This window comes from Dendrobium catenatum, unplaced genomic scaffold (genome assembly GCF_001605985.2).
Source record: "Dendrobium catenatum unplaced genomic scaffold, ASM160598v2 fragScaff_scaffold_231, whole genome shotgun sequence".
Lineage (NCBI taxonomy): Eukaryota > Viridiplantae > Streptophyta > Magnoliopsida > Asparagales > Orchidaceae > Dendrobium > Dendrobium catenatum.
This window is the reverse complement of record NW_021318693.1, coordinates 10,810,433-10,824,069: the sequence shown is the minus strand read 5'-3', so window position 1 is coordinate 10,824,069 and position 13,637 is coordinate 10,810,433. Positions and strand designations below refer to the sequence as shown.

Genomic DNA, 13,637 nt, shown 5'->3' with positions numbered 1-13,637 from the left:
TTGGAAGGCCGTTGTTTTATGTGACCAAACCATCTAAGGCGACTCTATCTAATCTTATCTTCTACTGAAGCTACTCCAACCTTTTCACGTTTATGCTCATTTCTAAGGGTAAAGCCACTCATCCACCTGAGCATCCTCATCTCTGCCACACTTAACTTAGTATTTTGCTTCTCTTTTAATGGCCAACATTCATCACCACAAAGCTTTACAGGCCTCACTACCATCTTATAGAATTTTCCCTTAAGTTTGAGGGGTACTTTTCTATCACACAACATGCCCGATGCATTCCTCCACTTCAACCATCAAACTTGAATTTTGCTGATAATATCCTCATCTATTTCACCTTCACTTTGAACAATAGATCCAAGATATCTAAAACGTGTATTCTTATTCTCGAGTTCGAATCACCTGGCAGGCGGAAGCATGCGCGATAGTGCGGGCTGGCGGACGAGCTCCCGATTACGTGGGAGCTGGGTGGCGCTGGCAGGCTGAGCGGGCTCCCGCGGGAGAGGGTTAGCTCGGAAGCAGCGTGGCGCGGGCCGGCCGGGTGGGCTCCCACGGGTGTGCGGGGGCTTCCAGGCAGGCTCTCTCGGGCGTTGGATTGGGCTGGCCGGGCAGGCTCCCTCGGGCCCGGGAGCGAGTTGGCGTTGGCGGGAGTGAGGTGGCGGAAAACAATTTTTTTTAATTATTTTTTCTTTTTAACCGGTGGTTTAAATCAGCGGGAAAGCCACCGGAATTTATTTTCCTACACGGGTTTTACCGGCGGAATTTTTTCCCCCTGAAAATTCCTTTGGAAATGAGTGATTTTCTTGTAGTGTCACACCATCATTAAAAATAAAATAAATGTTTGGCCTCTACAAAAATAACTATTTCCATACGAATTTAATTGAGATGCCAAATAAGCTAAAAATAATAAAATTCTTAAATAGATCACAAATTTAATTGGATCAATCTTAGATAGAGTATAATATATAATACTTTACTTACATGTATAAATATATGGACCCATATATAGAAATTTTTCTACATTTTTAACATAATGCATTAATTTAAACACTTACTAAATTCTTTGTAGTGGTTTAGGAATCACCGCAAATGTGTTGAATATGTATTTGGTAGAAAGTCTTTTGCAGCAGTTTCATGAGTACTTGATGTAAGAATCGTACAGTAGATTGTTCAAGCAAGCAACAATTGATATAACAGTAAAATAGAAGTTACTACGCTATGATATTATGTTTCAGAAGATTAAAAAAAAAATACTAACCTCCCTATTATCATCCAAGGCTAAGCAAATGATTTTTTAGCAGAAAATACTAAAAAGGTAAAATTTAATATGTTCTGCTTCAGTGCTGTTGTAGGAATGCTTTAGCAGCGCTTTTAATAGTGGTTAAAACCGCTGATAAAAGCTAGCACTAGTGAAAAAAAAAACAATGCAAAAAAATTTGAATTTTATGATAAAAAATATAATACAAACAAACTAAATACTCAAAATTTAAAAAAAAAAAAATATTTCAATTGCAATACACTCAAAATACCTACAAACAAACAACCCCTTATAAAAATCAACAAGCAAACGTAATTTCTTTAGTCTGTTCCTAATGTTAAAGCCAAAAAACTAAGTAAACCAAAAGTTTTTTTGGGTAAAATGAACGCTTAGCCCGATTTCATTTATATTAAAATAATTACATGAAATAAACATTAACTCTCATTTGAAGGAAGTAGGGAATTTTCGTTAGCGAAGCAAATACAGGAAACACAAATCAAATTGCACTAAGAACTATAAATAAAATACAAGAGAGATACCAAAAATATCAACAGTTAAAACAATTTAAATATAAAAAGAATGAAAATATCAGAATGAAAAAACTAGACTTAGTTGCCTAAGAATTCTCCCAATTTGCAATGCTTTTGGTCGTGAAAGTTAGCCAAAGCAACATAAACAAACGTGGTTACCTAAAAATAAAAGACCTCTTAAGAATGTGCAACATCTTCAGGAGTATAAAAATCTTATCCTCGGGAGTATAAGATTGTTGTAATGCTTTCGTCGACAAAGGTTACTTACGAGCACGAGAGGATAAAAAGAGGCCTTGGGGTTTGAGAGAATGAGAGAAGTGGATAGCGGACAAAGGCAATGATTGAATATAAAAAGAGGCGGTGGCACCAGAGGAGTGGAAGCTAGGGCACGGGAGAGAGACCGAGTTGGGCCTAGGAGACGGACGTGGGAGCGGGAACGGGAGCTAGTACATAGGAGGGAGAGTGGTGGGACAGTAAATGAGGCTATTTTGAAATAATTTTTTTAGGCAGTTTAAAAAATGTTGTTATTGAATGCTGTGGGGAAAAAAAAAATTTAAATAGTAATTTTTTGCAGTGGTATAAACGGTTGTTTATACCTATTTATTGCTACGATTTATAAACCACCACAATGAACAACTGTGGAAACATCAAGTTTTTAGTTGTGTAAAATATTAGTAGTATTAATATGATGAAATTAAGGAGACATAATCGTGCAATTAGCTAATAGAGTATTTGGAGCTAAGTATATAAACTAGATTTAAATAAAATATATTACATTAAATATGTAACCATTCTTCAATCTTAAACATTAAAAAATTAATACAACTTAATTAACTATGTTAAACAATTGAGGAGAAGAAAAAAAAAAGGGAAAAAGGTTAGAAGAAGAGGGCCGCATAGAAGAGCTGGTTCCATGTATCAGGGAGACCAGGAAGGCACCAATGGCTACAGTCGGACGAATGGTCGGGATTGGCTCGCTGCTGCGGGGTGAGGTCACCGCTATAAATGGATGGGTGGGCGTCCTTTCGCAGCTCAGACAGCCGCGTAATGTCGGAGAAGTATGCGGGTGTCCGCATTGAATTCAGCACACCACGAATCACCTGTATCATTCTCCCCTCTGCTAAGTTGTTGCTGGTGTAGTTGAACCCGCTCATCGGCTCTGTTTCCCCATAGCAGTTTCTAGACATTGAGTTCTTCCACTCTATTGGACTGCAATGGCATTTTTTGGGCCGGATATTTAGCCCATTCTTATACCCAAAGCCCATTAAAGAAAAACATTAGAGGAGGACACGTACTTGTAATGCGTTGGAGAAAGTGATTGGAAGAAGATTGTGGTTCTAGTGCTGTTAATATTCCGGTCGGCCCACTGAGCCCACGTGCTCAATCCTTTTTGAAAAGCCAATACCCGGTCCATATCCTTGTAGTATGCTCCATCATCTCCCAAATAGTCCCACCTTACAAAGTACAAACAAATGCTATTCTTCAAAATTAATCATTATATTCAGTCTTACAAAAAAATTTCCCTGAAAATCAAATACAAATTTATAACTTTCATGGAGAAAGGATCGAATTGATCGTAACCAAAATAATCTCGGACTATACAAAAATATCAATTTGATCTTTTGGCTAGTTAAATAGAGATCAATTTCGCAAAATCTATTAGATCTTTATTTTAAATAAGTAAAGAGATTAAAATAAGACTTTCAAATAGTTCAAGACTATTTCCATACTTCACAAAAAATCAGACCATAATTTTGATCGTTATCTAATACTATATACCATGCATGCTGCTCAAAAGGGTATTATGTCTGAATATGAGCTCTTTTAGCAAAATTTTGTAGCAAGCAGGAGGGAGGAAGAGTAGTGAATACCCCTGCAAATTTCCTGTATGAGTCCACCAATGGCCAGTGTTAAAATAGAGCACATCAGCCTCAATCCACGCCTCTCCATTCTTCTCTATGCCATCAAGCCTCAATATCCTCACCCCATTCACCACATCAATATCCACCAAATATGGAGCCCTGTAAAATGAAACCGACACCTCGTACTCCTGTAATTCAATTCAAATCCACCAATATTCATAACATATTAACTTATCAGCTATTCACCATCATAAATTTTGTTTTATGATATAAAGTCTAAAATACATTTATCATAATAAATAATACTTTTTAATAAAATGAGTGCTCGAATCCAACTCATTAAAATTCTTGTTTCTTATTAATGCACTATGAATTCGAGCACAAAAATATGCATATTTTTTATAATAAGTAAATAATAAATTTGAATATTTGAATGAGTATCAAAGTCTTTAGATTAATTTGAAATTAATAAAGTCTTTAGATTAATTTAAAATTAATATAATATTAATTTTTATATATTACACCCATTTAAAAATATATTTAAGATCTTAAATATTCTCATGATAAAATTTGATCATAATATTATTTGTTTTTCCATATTTAAATATAATCAAAATATATGAAATTAAATACCATCAAATAAAATCTAAAAAAAAAAAAACATTTCAGTATATTTCAACACAAATTATATAATAATAAATTTTAAAATTAGTGTGATATTTACTTTTCATATTTAATATTAATCTTAAAGTTAAATAAATAAATTTAAAATTTACTTAATAAAATACATATTAACATATTCTCAAATAATTTTTTTCATAAAATCTTATTCATAATTAACTCATTCAATAATCATACTAATAAAAAAATAATCGCATTCAAATTAAGTACCAAAAACCTATAGGTTGAGAGAGGATCTCCTCTCATCATCACCGCCGCCGACAACGGCGCCGCCGCATTGAGCATACATATGAGCGATTCCCACTGGTTCCTGCCGAGCGAATCGCCGACGAACATCACCGTCTTCCCTCTCATCCTTGCTAACAAATCCAGACCGTTAAAAGCTGGCAGGTCACAACCAGCTGGCTTCCACCGGTAGCGGAGATAGTCGGAGTCCGGGCGGCCGTAGAGCTGGCAATTGAATTCGGGGTCGATGATTGGGCAGGAAGAGTACTGGTAGAGAGGGTAGGAAGAATCGGGAAGCCATTGGCCGACGAAGAGGTCGCAGGGAGAGACATCGACGGAGACCGCGGCGGAGGAATGGAGGAGGGTGAGGGAGAGGAGAAAGGCGGAGGAAGGAGGGAGATGGGCCATGGGAGAAGAAGTGGGGAGAGGGGAAGTGGGAATTGGGTTCTTTGCTTTCGTTTTTGTACTGACAGCTCTGCTTTCTGATGAAAAGGTATTGTAATGGTAATTTTTTTGTTAAAAGGTTTTGCTTTTTTATCATTTGGGGAGGGGGCTATCACCGCTGCTTACAGCACCGCGCCGCACGCCAAACTACCGCGGGACTGCTCACGGGCAGGGATTGCGTTGGCGGCAAGGGAGATTATTGCGTTCAGCTCTGATGGTAAGAAAGAAATAATAGAATTATGAATAATGATTGTACTGTTAACTCTGAGGAGTAGTTCGGTGACATAGTTAGGAGGATTTTATTTTCCGTACGAGAGAATTTGAACGATTCGATTTCTGATTACTTCAACAAAAAAAATAATTTTCAGAGTAGATTTTAGGAGATATATATATATATTAGTTATGATAATTCTTAATTTATTTTGAGTTTTTTTTTGAAAGGAAATGTAATTTGCATTAAAAAGAGAGCATCTAATTATAAAATACTCAGAGATAGAAAAAATATCACATTTCTCCTTTAACAAAGACACAAAAAGAAGGAGTATTATTATCACTAATTACATCCCAAATAAAATCACTAGACAAAGCTAAGTTAGCAAAAAAATTTACTAACTTATTACAACTACGATTAGAACATTGAAATAAAACCTTATTGATCCCTTTTAAGAATAAAAAATCATGAACTTCTTGGCTCCCCACCTTCCAGGTAGATTTGCAAAAAGAATCTTGAAGATACTTGATAACATTCTGATTATCTTCTTCAATAATAATGCCCTCCACATCCAACATGTTGCAACTTAGTTTTCATAACCATGTTTTCTTATCATGTGTGTTTTTATTATTCCAAAATATTATTATATTGATAACTATTTCTCCTAACATATATTGGATATATTATTTTTGTTGTTTGTGTGTACTAACATTTTAGAAAAATCATACTCCAGCCAGTTGAAGACTTCAAGTCAGATTATATTAGGGTTTACTATTTTTGGAGTCTTTTTTTTTTTTACTTTTCTTGAGTCTGAGAGAGTGTGATTGTAATTGGGTAATCGTGCACATACACACACATGGTGGAGTGTAAAAAATTATAAATTTTTAAAACTAATCATACTGTACAATTTTTGATTGCACGGTATGATTTTACTTGAGCATTCCTCCAGAAAGTAGTTAAACGAATCATGTAGGAAAATTTTTCTAAGTCCTATTCGTATTGTACGAAGTTAGCTTCATACGTACGCCTTCCAGAGTACGAAATAGATACGTACCAGTTTGTCCCAATGAACTCCTAATTTTTTCTGAACTATTTATATTGTACGATCTTATGTTCGTACAAACGACGTTTATAGTACGAAATGAATGCATATATTTTCATCCTTACGATCAGGTATACTTTTTAAACTGTTTGCATTATACGATTATATAATCGTACAAATGACTTTTAGAGTACGAAATGGTTGATGCCATTTTCATACCAAACGAAACATGGTTTGATCAAAATAGTTCGTACTACCCAATATTTATTTTATACAGTACGTTATTCAGAGTACAAAATCATTTCATACTCAATCATACCAGACGAATTTGTTCAATTTTGAAATAATCATAATGTACGATGTTAGTTCATACCTAGTCAATCAACATACAAAATCGGTTCGTACTGAATCATATGAGCAATTTTTTAACTGCTTGTACGTACAATCGTCGATCGTACTGTATGATCGTGGACGGTCAAATCGAAAAAATTCAATTTTCTAGCCAATTTTTTGTGTCTTTCATATAAAAAGTCCTATAAACTAACTATGGATGAAATCCTTCTTTATTTTTCTTAAAGAGCAAAGTGTGAGAGTGATTTGAGAGAGTGTTTGAGAGAAATTTCTTATAAGTTGAGAGTGCGAAGAGTTCACAAGGTTACTCAAATGTGAGATTCTCTTTATATTTGTGGAAAATCTCTTCCTTACTTCTTTGAAGATGCTCGAGGGAAGATATTTGAAAATGATCTGATTCTCTACCGACACATAGAGAGTGTAATGACACCAAGTGGGTATGAAAGGATGAAAGTTCTCTATTGATACTTAGAGAGTGTGAAAGGATGACTGTACTCTATCGACACTTGGAGGGTATGAAAGGACGACGATACTTTACCGAACCAGGGATTGGTGGAAGAGAGGGTAATTATAAAGGTTTGAGAGATGATTTGGGAGAGTTTTTGAGAGAAATTTCTTATAAGTTGAGAGTGTGAAGAGTTCACAAGGTTACTCAAATGTGAGATTCTCTTTATATTTGTGGAAAATCTCTTCCTTACTTCTTTAAAGATGCTCGAGGGAAGATATTTGAAAATGACCAGATTCTCTACCGACACATAGAGAGTGTAATGACACCAAGTGGGTATGAAAGGATGAAAGTTCTCTATTGATACTTAAAGAGTGTGAAAGGATGACTGTACTCTATCGACACTTGGAGGGTATGAAAGGACGACGATACTTTACCGAACCAGGGATTGGTGGAAGAGAGGGTAATTATAAAGATTTATCCGCTTTGTTGTTGGAGCAAAAAAAGAGGCACTATGGTAATAGCGCAATACTTGAAGAGGGAGTCTTCATGGAGTGGTTGTAGGTCTAGTTGAATCGAACCACTATAAATTTTTGTGTTCTTATTTTTCTATATTTTTATTTTTCCACACATTTTAATTTTGTTTTGGGTAAAAAGTTTTTTAGCTTTTTAAAACTTTTAAATTATGCAAAGTACTTATAAAATGGTTTTCTATTCAAAAGATTTTTTTAAATTCCCAATTCAACCCTCTCTTGGTTAGCATTGAGACTCTTATGTTAAGTCTAACAACCTATATGAACTTTCAAGTGATGTTAGAGCTTTCTTTCAAAAATTAAGATTTAAACAACTTTTTGAAAATGATCATGGCTACTTTTAAAAATTGTAACACACATGAAGGGTATTCAATCACTAGACCCCCATTATTTCATAATATCCTTTTCAATTTTTAGAAAATATGAATATCTACTTTTTTTTAATCGCTTGGCTATAGTATGTGAATTTTAGTATGAGAAGGATACATCAGGCCAACTAAACTTGTAGATGGCATTAGAACTTAAACACCATTTATTGACTAGACTATAGAAGCATGAGACTTAGCTCAATTAAACACTAAATATTTGAACAATTTTTTCTGTGCACTTAAATCTAAAGATTACATGTATGTTTCTACCTATATAAATGAAAAAAGAAATTTGGAATATACTTTGTATCATATATAAAGAGACTAATGGAGTGAAATAATCTAGATTGAATATTTTATTGCATGATTATGAACTGTTTCACATGAAACTAAATGAATCAATCACTGACATATATACATGTTTCACACAAATAGTCACCTCCTTGCATGCTTTAGGTAGGGAACAAATGAATGCTGAGAAAGTAAATAAAATACTTTGTTATTTGCCTACTGCTTATGATGTGAAAATAATTGATATTATATAGTCTAAAGATTTATCAATTTATTTTATTGACATTCTTCTTGAATCACTAATTACTTACTGAGTAAGGAATGACTTAGAGACATATTGATGTATGTGAGAAGCAAAAGGAGAAGAATATATCATTGAAAGTGGATGACTCTGAGAGTGATCAGTCTCAGCCTGAGGATGAAGATGACATTGCCTTGATGATAAGACAATTTAGGAGTTTTCTAAAAAGAAAATAAAGGAGACATCAAGTAGAATAAAGGTAAGTTCTACAAAAATAATAAAACTTCTAATGATATTATTTGCTATCAATGCAAGAAGCCTGGACATATCAAATAAGCTTGCCTAAATCTTAAAGTTAATCCTAATAAGGAGAAGGTCGAGGAGAAAGCAAATGTGAGGAAAGGCAAGAGAAAATTATAGAGAGCATTTTGGGCGGACTCAACTTTGGATTCCTTAGAAACAGAAGCAGAGGAGGAAGTCACCAACCTATGTTTGATGGCTGACAAGCTTGATTAGTTAGATCAAAAAGAGGTATGTGACTTAACTTATGAAGAGTTTTTTTTAATGTTTTTGAGAAAATACATACTACATATATAAAACTCAAAAAGATGCATGCAAGATTAAACTTAGATTTCATAGAATTATAAAAATAGCATGAAATCCTTAGGAAAGATCACACATAAATTGATAGTAACCTCATAAAATTTTTGGATGAGTTTGATGAATTAAATAAATAGCATAAACTATTAAAATCATCCCACACTAAACTTGAAAATGATTTTAAAATATTTATGGATGAATCTGATAATATAGAACATTATTTAAAGTTGACAATGTTGTGTTAGAAAGTGCAAACTCATTTTTTTAAAGCTCAATTGAAAGCACTTGAGAAAATTAGGATTCCACCTACACCTAAACAATTTTTTAATCCTGATAAAAAGACAAAATTTTTAAAATCTAGAAAAAGATAGTTTAATACATGTAGATTAATAAATCATTTTCTTCAAGTAAGACACTTTTCTTATGAATTACTTGGGCATATCTCCCACACTAGTATTATTCATATTAAAACTCATTTAGTGTGGAGACCTAAGATGCATAAAACAAGTTATATCAAACATGCATCTAGTTTATTTTTGCCAAGAGGAGAACTCAAACTTATTTGGATTTCCAAGACTAACATTTGATTATCTTATAAAAATACTCTCATACAAGATCTCGTGAGAGCATTTGGTACATGAACAGTGGATGTTTGAAGCATATGATTGGAGACACTATATAATTTATATCGCTGGAAGTCAGGAATGGAGGCAAGGTTACACTAGGAGATAATACCACCAGGAAAGTGGTAGGCACATGTATGATTGGAAACTTAAATAATTTTTTATTGAAATAATTTTACTTATAGAATGCTTAAAACATAACTTGCTGAGTATTAATCAGCTATGTGATAAGAGTTATAGTGTAAATTTTTTTCCCACTAGCTACATATTAAACCAAAATAGAATTAATGTATTCCATGGAATTAGGATAAATAATATATATATGCTTGATTTGAATTATATTAAATCTTCTAATATTTTTTATCTTAAAACTATTAATGATGTTATGGCATATGAGACTTTATCACGCAAGTATGAAAAATCTTAGAAAAAATTATCCAAAAAGAACTTATTAGAGGAATCATAAAATTAGATTTTATTAAGGATCACCTTTGTGATACATGTCAGTTAGAAAAACATGTAAAGTCCTACTTTCATTCTATTAAGCATCTTAGAACTAACAAACCTTTGGAAATAATTCACATGAATCTTTTTGGATTGGTTATCATTATAAGTCTAGGGGGTAAAGTATTTGGATTCGTGATTATTAATGATTTTCAAGATTCATTTGGGTTAAATTTTTATTTCATAAGAGTGAATTATTTGAAAAATTTAGAAGTTTTTCAACTTGGATTCAAAGAAAACTAGGACGCGAGATTTTATTGATTCAAAATGATCATAGAGGTGAGTGTGAAAATAAAAAAATTGAAATTTTTTGTAAAGAGAAATGAATTGATTACAATTTTTCAGCACGTAGGACCCCTCAATAGAATGGGGTAGTTGAAAGACAGAACAAAACATTAATTAAAACCGCTAAAGCTATATTGGAAAAATATTTACTTTTAAAATATTTTTAGGCTGCAGTGGTCAGTATAGCTTATTATGGTCTAATTATGGTGAATATTAGATCCAAATTGAATAAGACATCCTATAAACTTGTTAAGTGTAGAACACTAAATTTTTCACATTTGCATGTTTTTGAATGTAAGGTGTTTTCTTCTCTTTCATTATAATGCAATTTCTGCATTTCTTCAAAAAAAAAAAAAGAATGTAAGGTGTTTATTCATAATAATGAAAAAACTCATTTTAAAAAATTTGATCCAAAATCTGTTGAAAATTTTTTTCTTGAATACTCTAGTATTGAAAAATCTAATAGAGTTTTTAACAAGAGAACTTTAGAAGTTGAAGAAACCACACATATTATTTTTGATGAATATGATATTTTAAAAGAGCCAATGTTAGAAGAGGATCATATTGAAAATAACTCCCAATGAATTAATAAGATGAATTTGGGAGAAAATGTGAGAAAAGAAAACCCTTCGTCTAGAGAATGAAAAATTTCTAAGAATCAATCAAAGAAATTGATTTTAGGTGAACCTAATGAGGGTATTAGGACTAGGCATTGACTTAGCAAAGAGGTGAATCATTCTGCCTTTATATTGATGATTGAATCTATAAATATAAATCAAGCACTTTCAGATGAATTTTAGATTTTCGCCATGCAAGAATAGTTGAATCAATTTGTAAGAAATAATATTTGGGAATTAATTGAAAGGAAAAATGATCAAAGTGTTATTGAAACTAAGTGGGTATTCAAAACTAAAATGAATGATTCTAGAGTTGTGATAAAAAATATGGTAAGATTGGTGGCCAAGGGGTATAATCAAATAAAAAGAATTGATTTTGAAGAGACATTTGCCCTTATAGTAAGACTTGAAGTAATTAAGATTTTGTTAGCTCTTGCTTATTTTAAAGGATTTAAATTATATCAAATAGATGTTAAGAGTGACTTTTTGAATAGGATAATACAATAGAATATTTATGTTGAGAAACCTCTAGGTTTTAAAAATTCTAAATTCTCTAATCATATGATTAAATTGAAAAGGGTATTGTATGAACTAAAATAAACACTTAGGGCTTGGTATTAGAGGTTAAGCACTTTTCTATTAGAGAGATCTTTTATGAAAGTAAGTATGGATGCCACTTTGAAGAAAATATGAGATGACATACTCATTATACAAATATATATTGATTATATAATATTTGGATCTACAAATAAAAATCTTTGTGATGATTTTTTTTAAAATAATTAATAGTGAATTTGAGATAAATTTAATGGGAGATTTAAGTTTTTTTTTTTGTTTTAGCATAAAGTAAAACGAGGAAGAAACTTTTCTTAGTTAGTCAAAGTATATTAATGACATTCTCAAGAAATATAAAATGGATAATGTTAAATTAGTGACTATACCTATGAGTTTCTCAGTGTAGTTGGATAAAGACCTTAAGGGAAAATCTATTATATAAAAAAAAAAATAGAGGGATTATTGGATCATTGCTTTACTTGATTGCTAGCAGATCAAATATAATATTCAGTATTTATTTGTATGCTAGATTTTAATCTGATGAAAAAGAATCACATTTGATAGTAGAAAAAAGAATTATGAGATATCTTTTGGGAACTCAAAACTTAGGAATTTGATATCCTAAGCATAACTCTTCATTTAAAATTATTGAATATTCTGATTCAGATTTTACAGGTTATAGGGTTGATTGGAAAAGTATATCTAGAACTTATTAATTCATAGGAAACTCTTTAGTTTTTTGGTCTAGTAGAAAATAGAATTCAGTAGCCCTATCTCTCGCTGAAGTAGAGTATATTTCCTTAGGTAGATGTATAGTATAAGTTCTTTCATTGAAATAACGGTTGATTGATTTAGGATTTTTAATTAGTATAATTTCAATCTTTTGTGATAATACTAGTTGTGGACCTCCGAAAAGAGCACCGCGCTAACGGGTCGATTGGAAGGGCAGATTGGATCATGCATACGACTAACCATTGAGGATAGAGGCTGAGGCCAACACACCTCGATGGATAGTAATATACACGACCTAGTCACGGGTTTCCCCCATCCGAAAAAAAGTTCGAATGGGGTTTAGTAGATTGTGGGGCCAAGTTTCCCACGGGCGCAAGCCCCCGTGGTTAATTACATCTCAGGCCGGAGCCTGAGAAAACTCTTGATTAAGGATCATATATTATCCTCTCCTAAAGTGGGATCGGCACGAAGGGGTAGACTAGGAAATCCTACTCAAAGGGAAGAAAGGTCCGAAGAGGCTGAATCAATATGCGTGGCTCAAACTAGCATTCAGAGGCTCTAGGGTACTAAACAGAAACTGGAGAAAGTCAAAGTCAGGCATTCAATCATATGCATGAGAGAAGGATGGAGGTGGCGTCATCTTGTGACACAGATAAGTAGGATTTAGGATCCCTGAAAAGAAGGGACCTACCTGCTATTTAAGGCGTACTACGAGACCGAATGTAGTTGCCTCGAATCTTAAATCTAGTTTGGACTTAGTGTTCGACACATACTAAGACCAGTGTCCTAGCTAATGCTATGCAAAACCTGGACTTACCCCAGCCTGGATTGGGGAGCCAGCTAACCACCTAATCGCTTTAAAACCATATTGTCCAGTCAATTATGAAAGATGGGTGGACGGTACAGTTATTTGGAAATAGGACCGACATCTAGAGAGCTTCCTAAGTGGTCCTGAACTTATGTGGGTTAGATGCTCCTAGCTAATGCAATTAAATTTTAATTAGTTGGTTACTAATGCAATGCATGCTAGTTGAAATGTCAGCTCATGAATGCTATAGAATTTTAAAAACAGGCTTATAAAAAATAATTTTTTGAAAAGACTGGGTCTCCCTAGGTCCGGCACTTCATCCTCATAGGCCAGATTATCCGGACTCAACCCGCAGGCAGGGAGATGTCTTATAACAAGGAAAGAAAGATGCAGTAATATGCATGCGACCCCGGACGGTTCCGACA

At 33.3% G+C, this 13,637-nt stretch overlaps 1 protein-coding gene across 1 annotated transcript; it reads right to left on the bottom strand.

The window, feature by feature from the left end:
* Positions 1–2,672: 2,672 nt before the first annotated feature.
* Positions 2,673–5,020, bottom strand: LOC110111643 (protein PMR5). Its single transcript, XM_020843599.2, has 4 exons — positions 4,548–5,020; positions 3,666–3,844; positions 3,090–3,248; positions 2,673–3,003 (listed from the first exon to the last, which is right to left on the bottom strand). The coding sequence occupies exons 1-4, from the start codon at positions 4,968–4,970 to the stop codon at positions 2,673–2,675; spliced, it is 1,092 nt and encodes a 363-aa protein (XP_020699258.1). The 5' UTR covers positions 4,971–5,020.
* Between the last annotated feature and the right edge of the window lie 8,617 nt (positions 5,021–13,637).

Excerpts from the sequence above, each read along its gene's own strand:
- LOC110111643 (XM_020843599.2), bottom strand. The coding sequence starts at position 4,970 with ATGGCCCATCTCCCTCCTTCCTCCGCCTTTCTCCTCTCCCTCACCCTC. Across the intron at positions 3,249-3,665 it reads CATACAGGAAATTTGCAGGG|GTGGGACTATTTGGGAGATG; the intron begins GTATTCACTACT and ends GTACTTTGTAAG. Across the intron at positions 3,004-3,089 it reads CTTTCTCCAACGCATTACAA|TCCAATAGAGTGGAAGAACT; the intron begins GTACGTGTCCTC and ends ATGCCATTGCAG.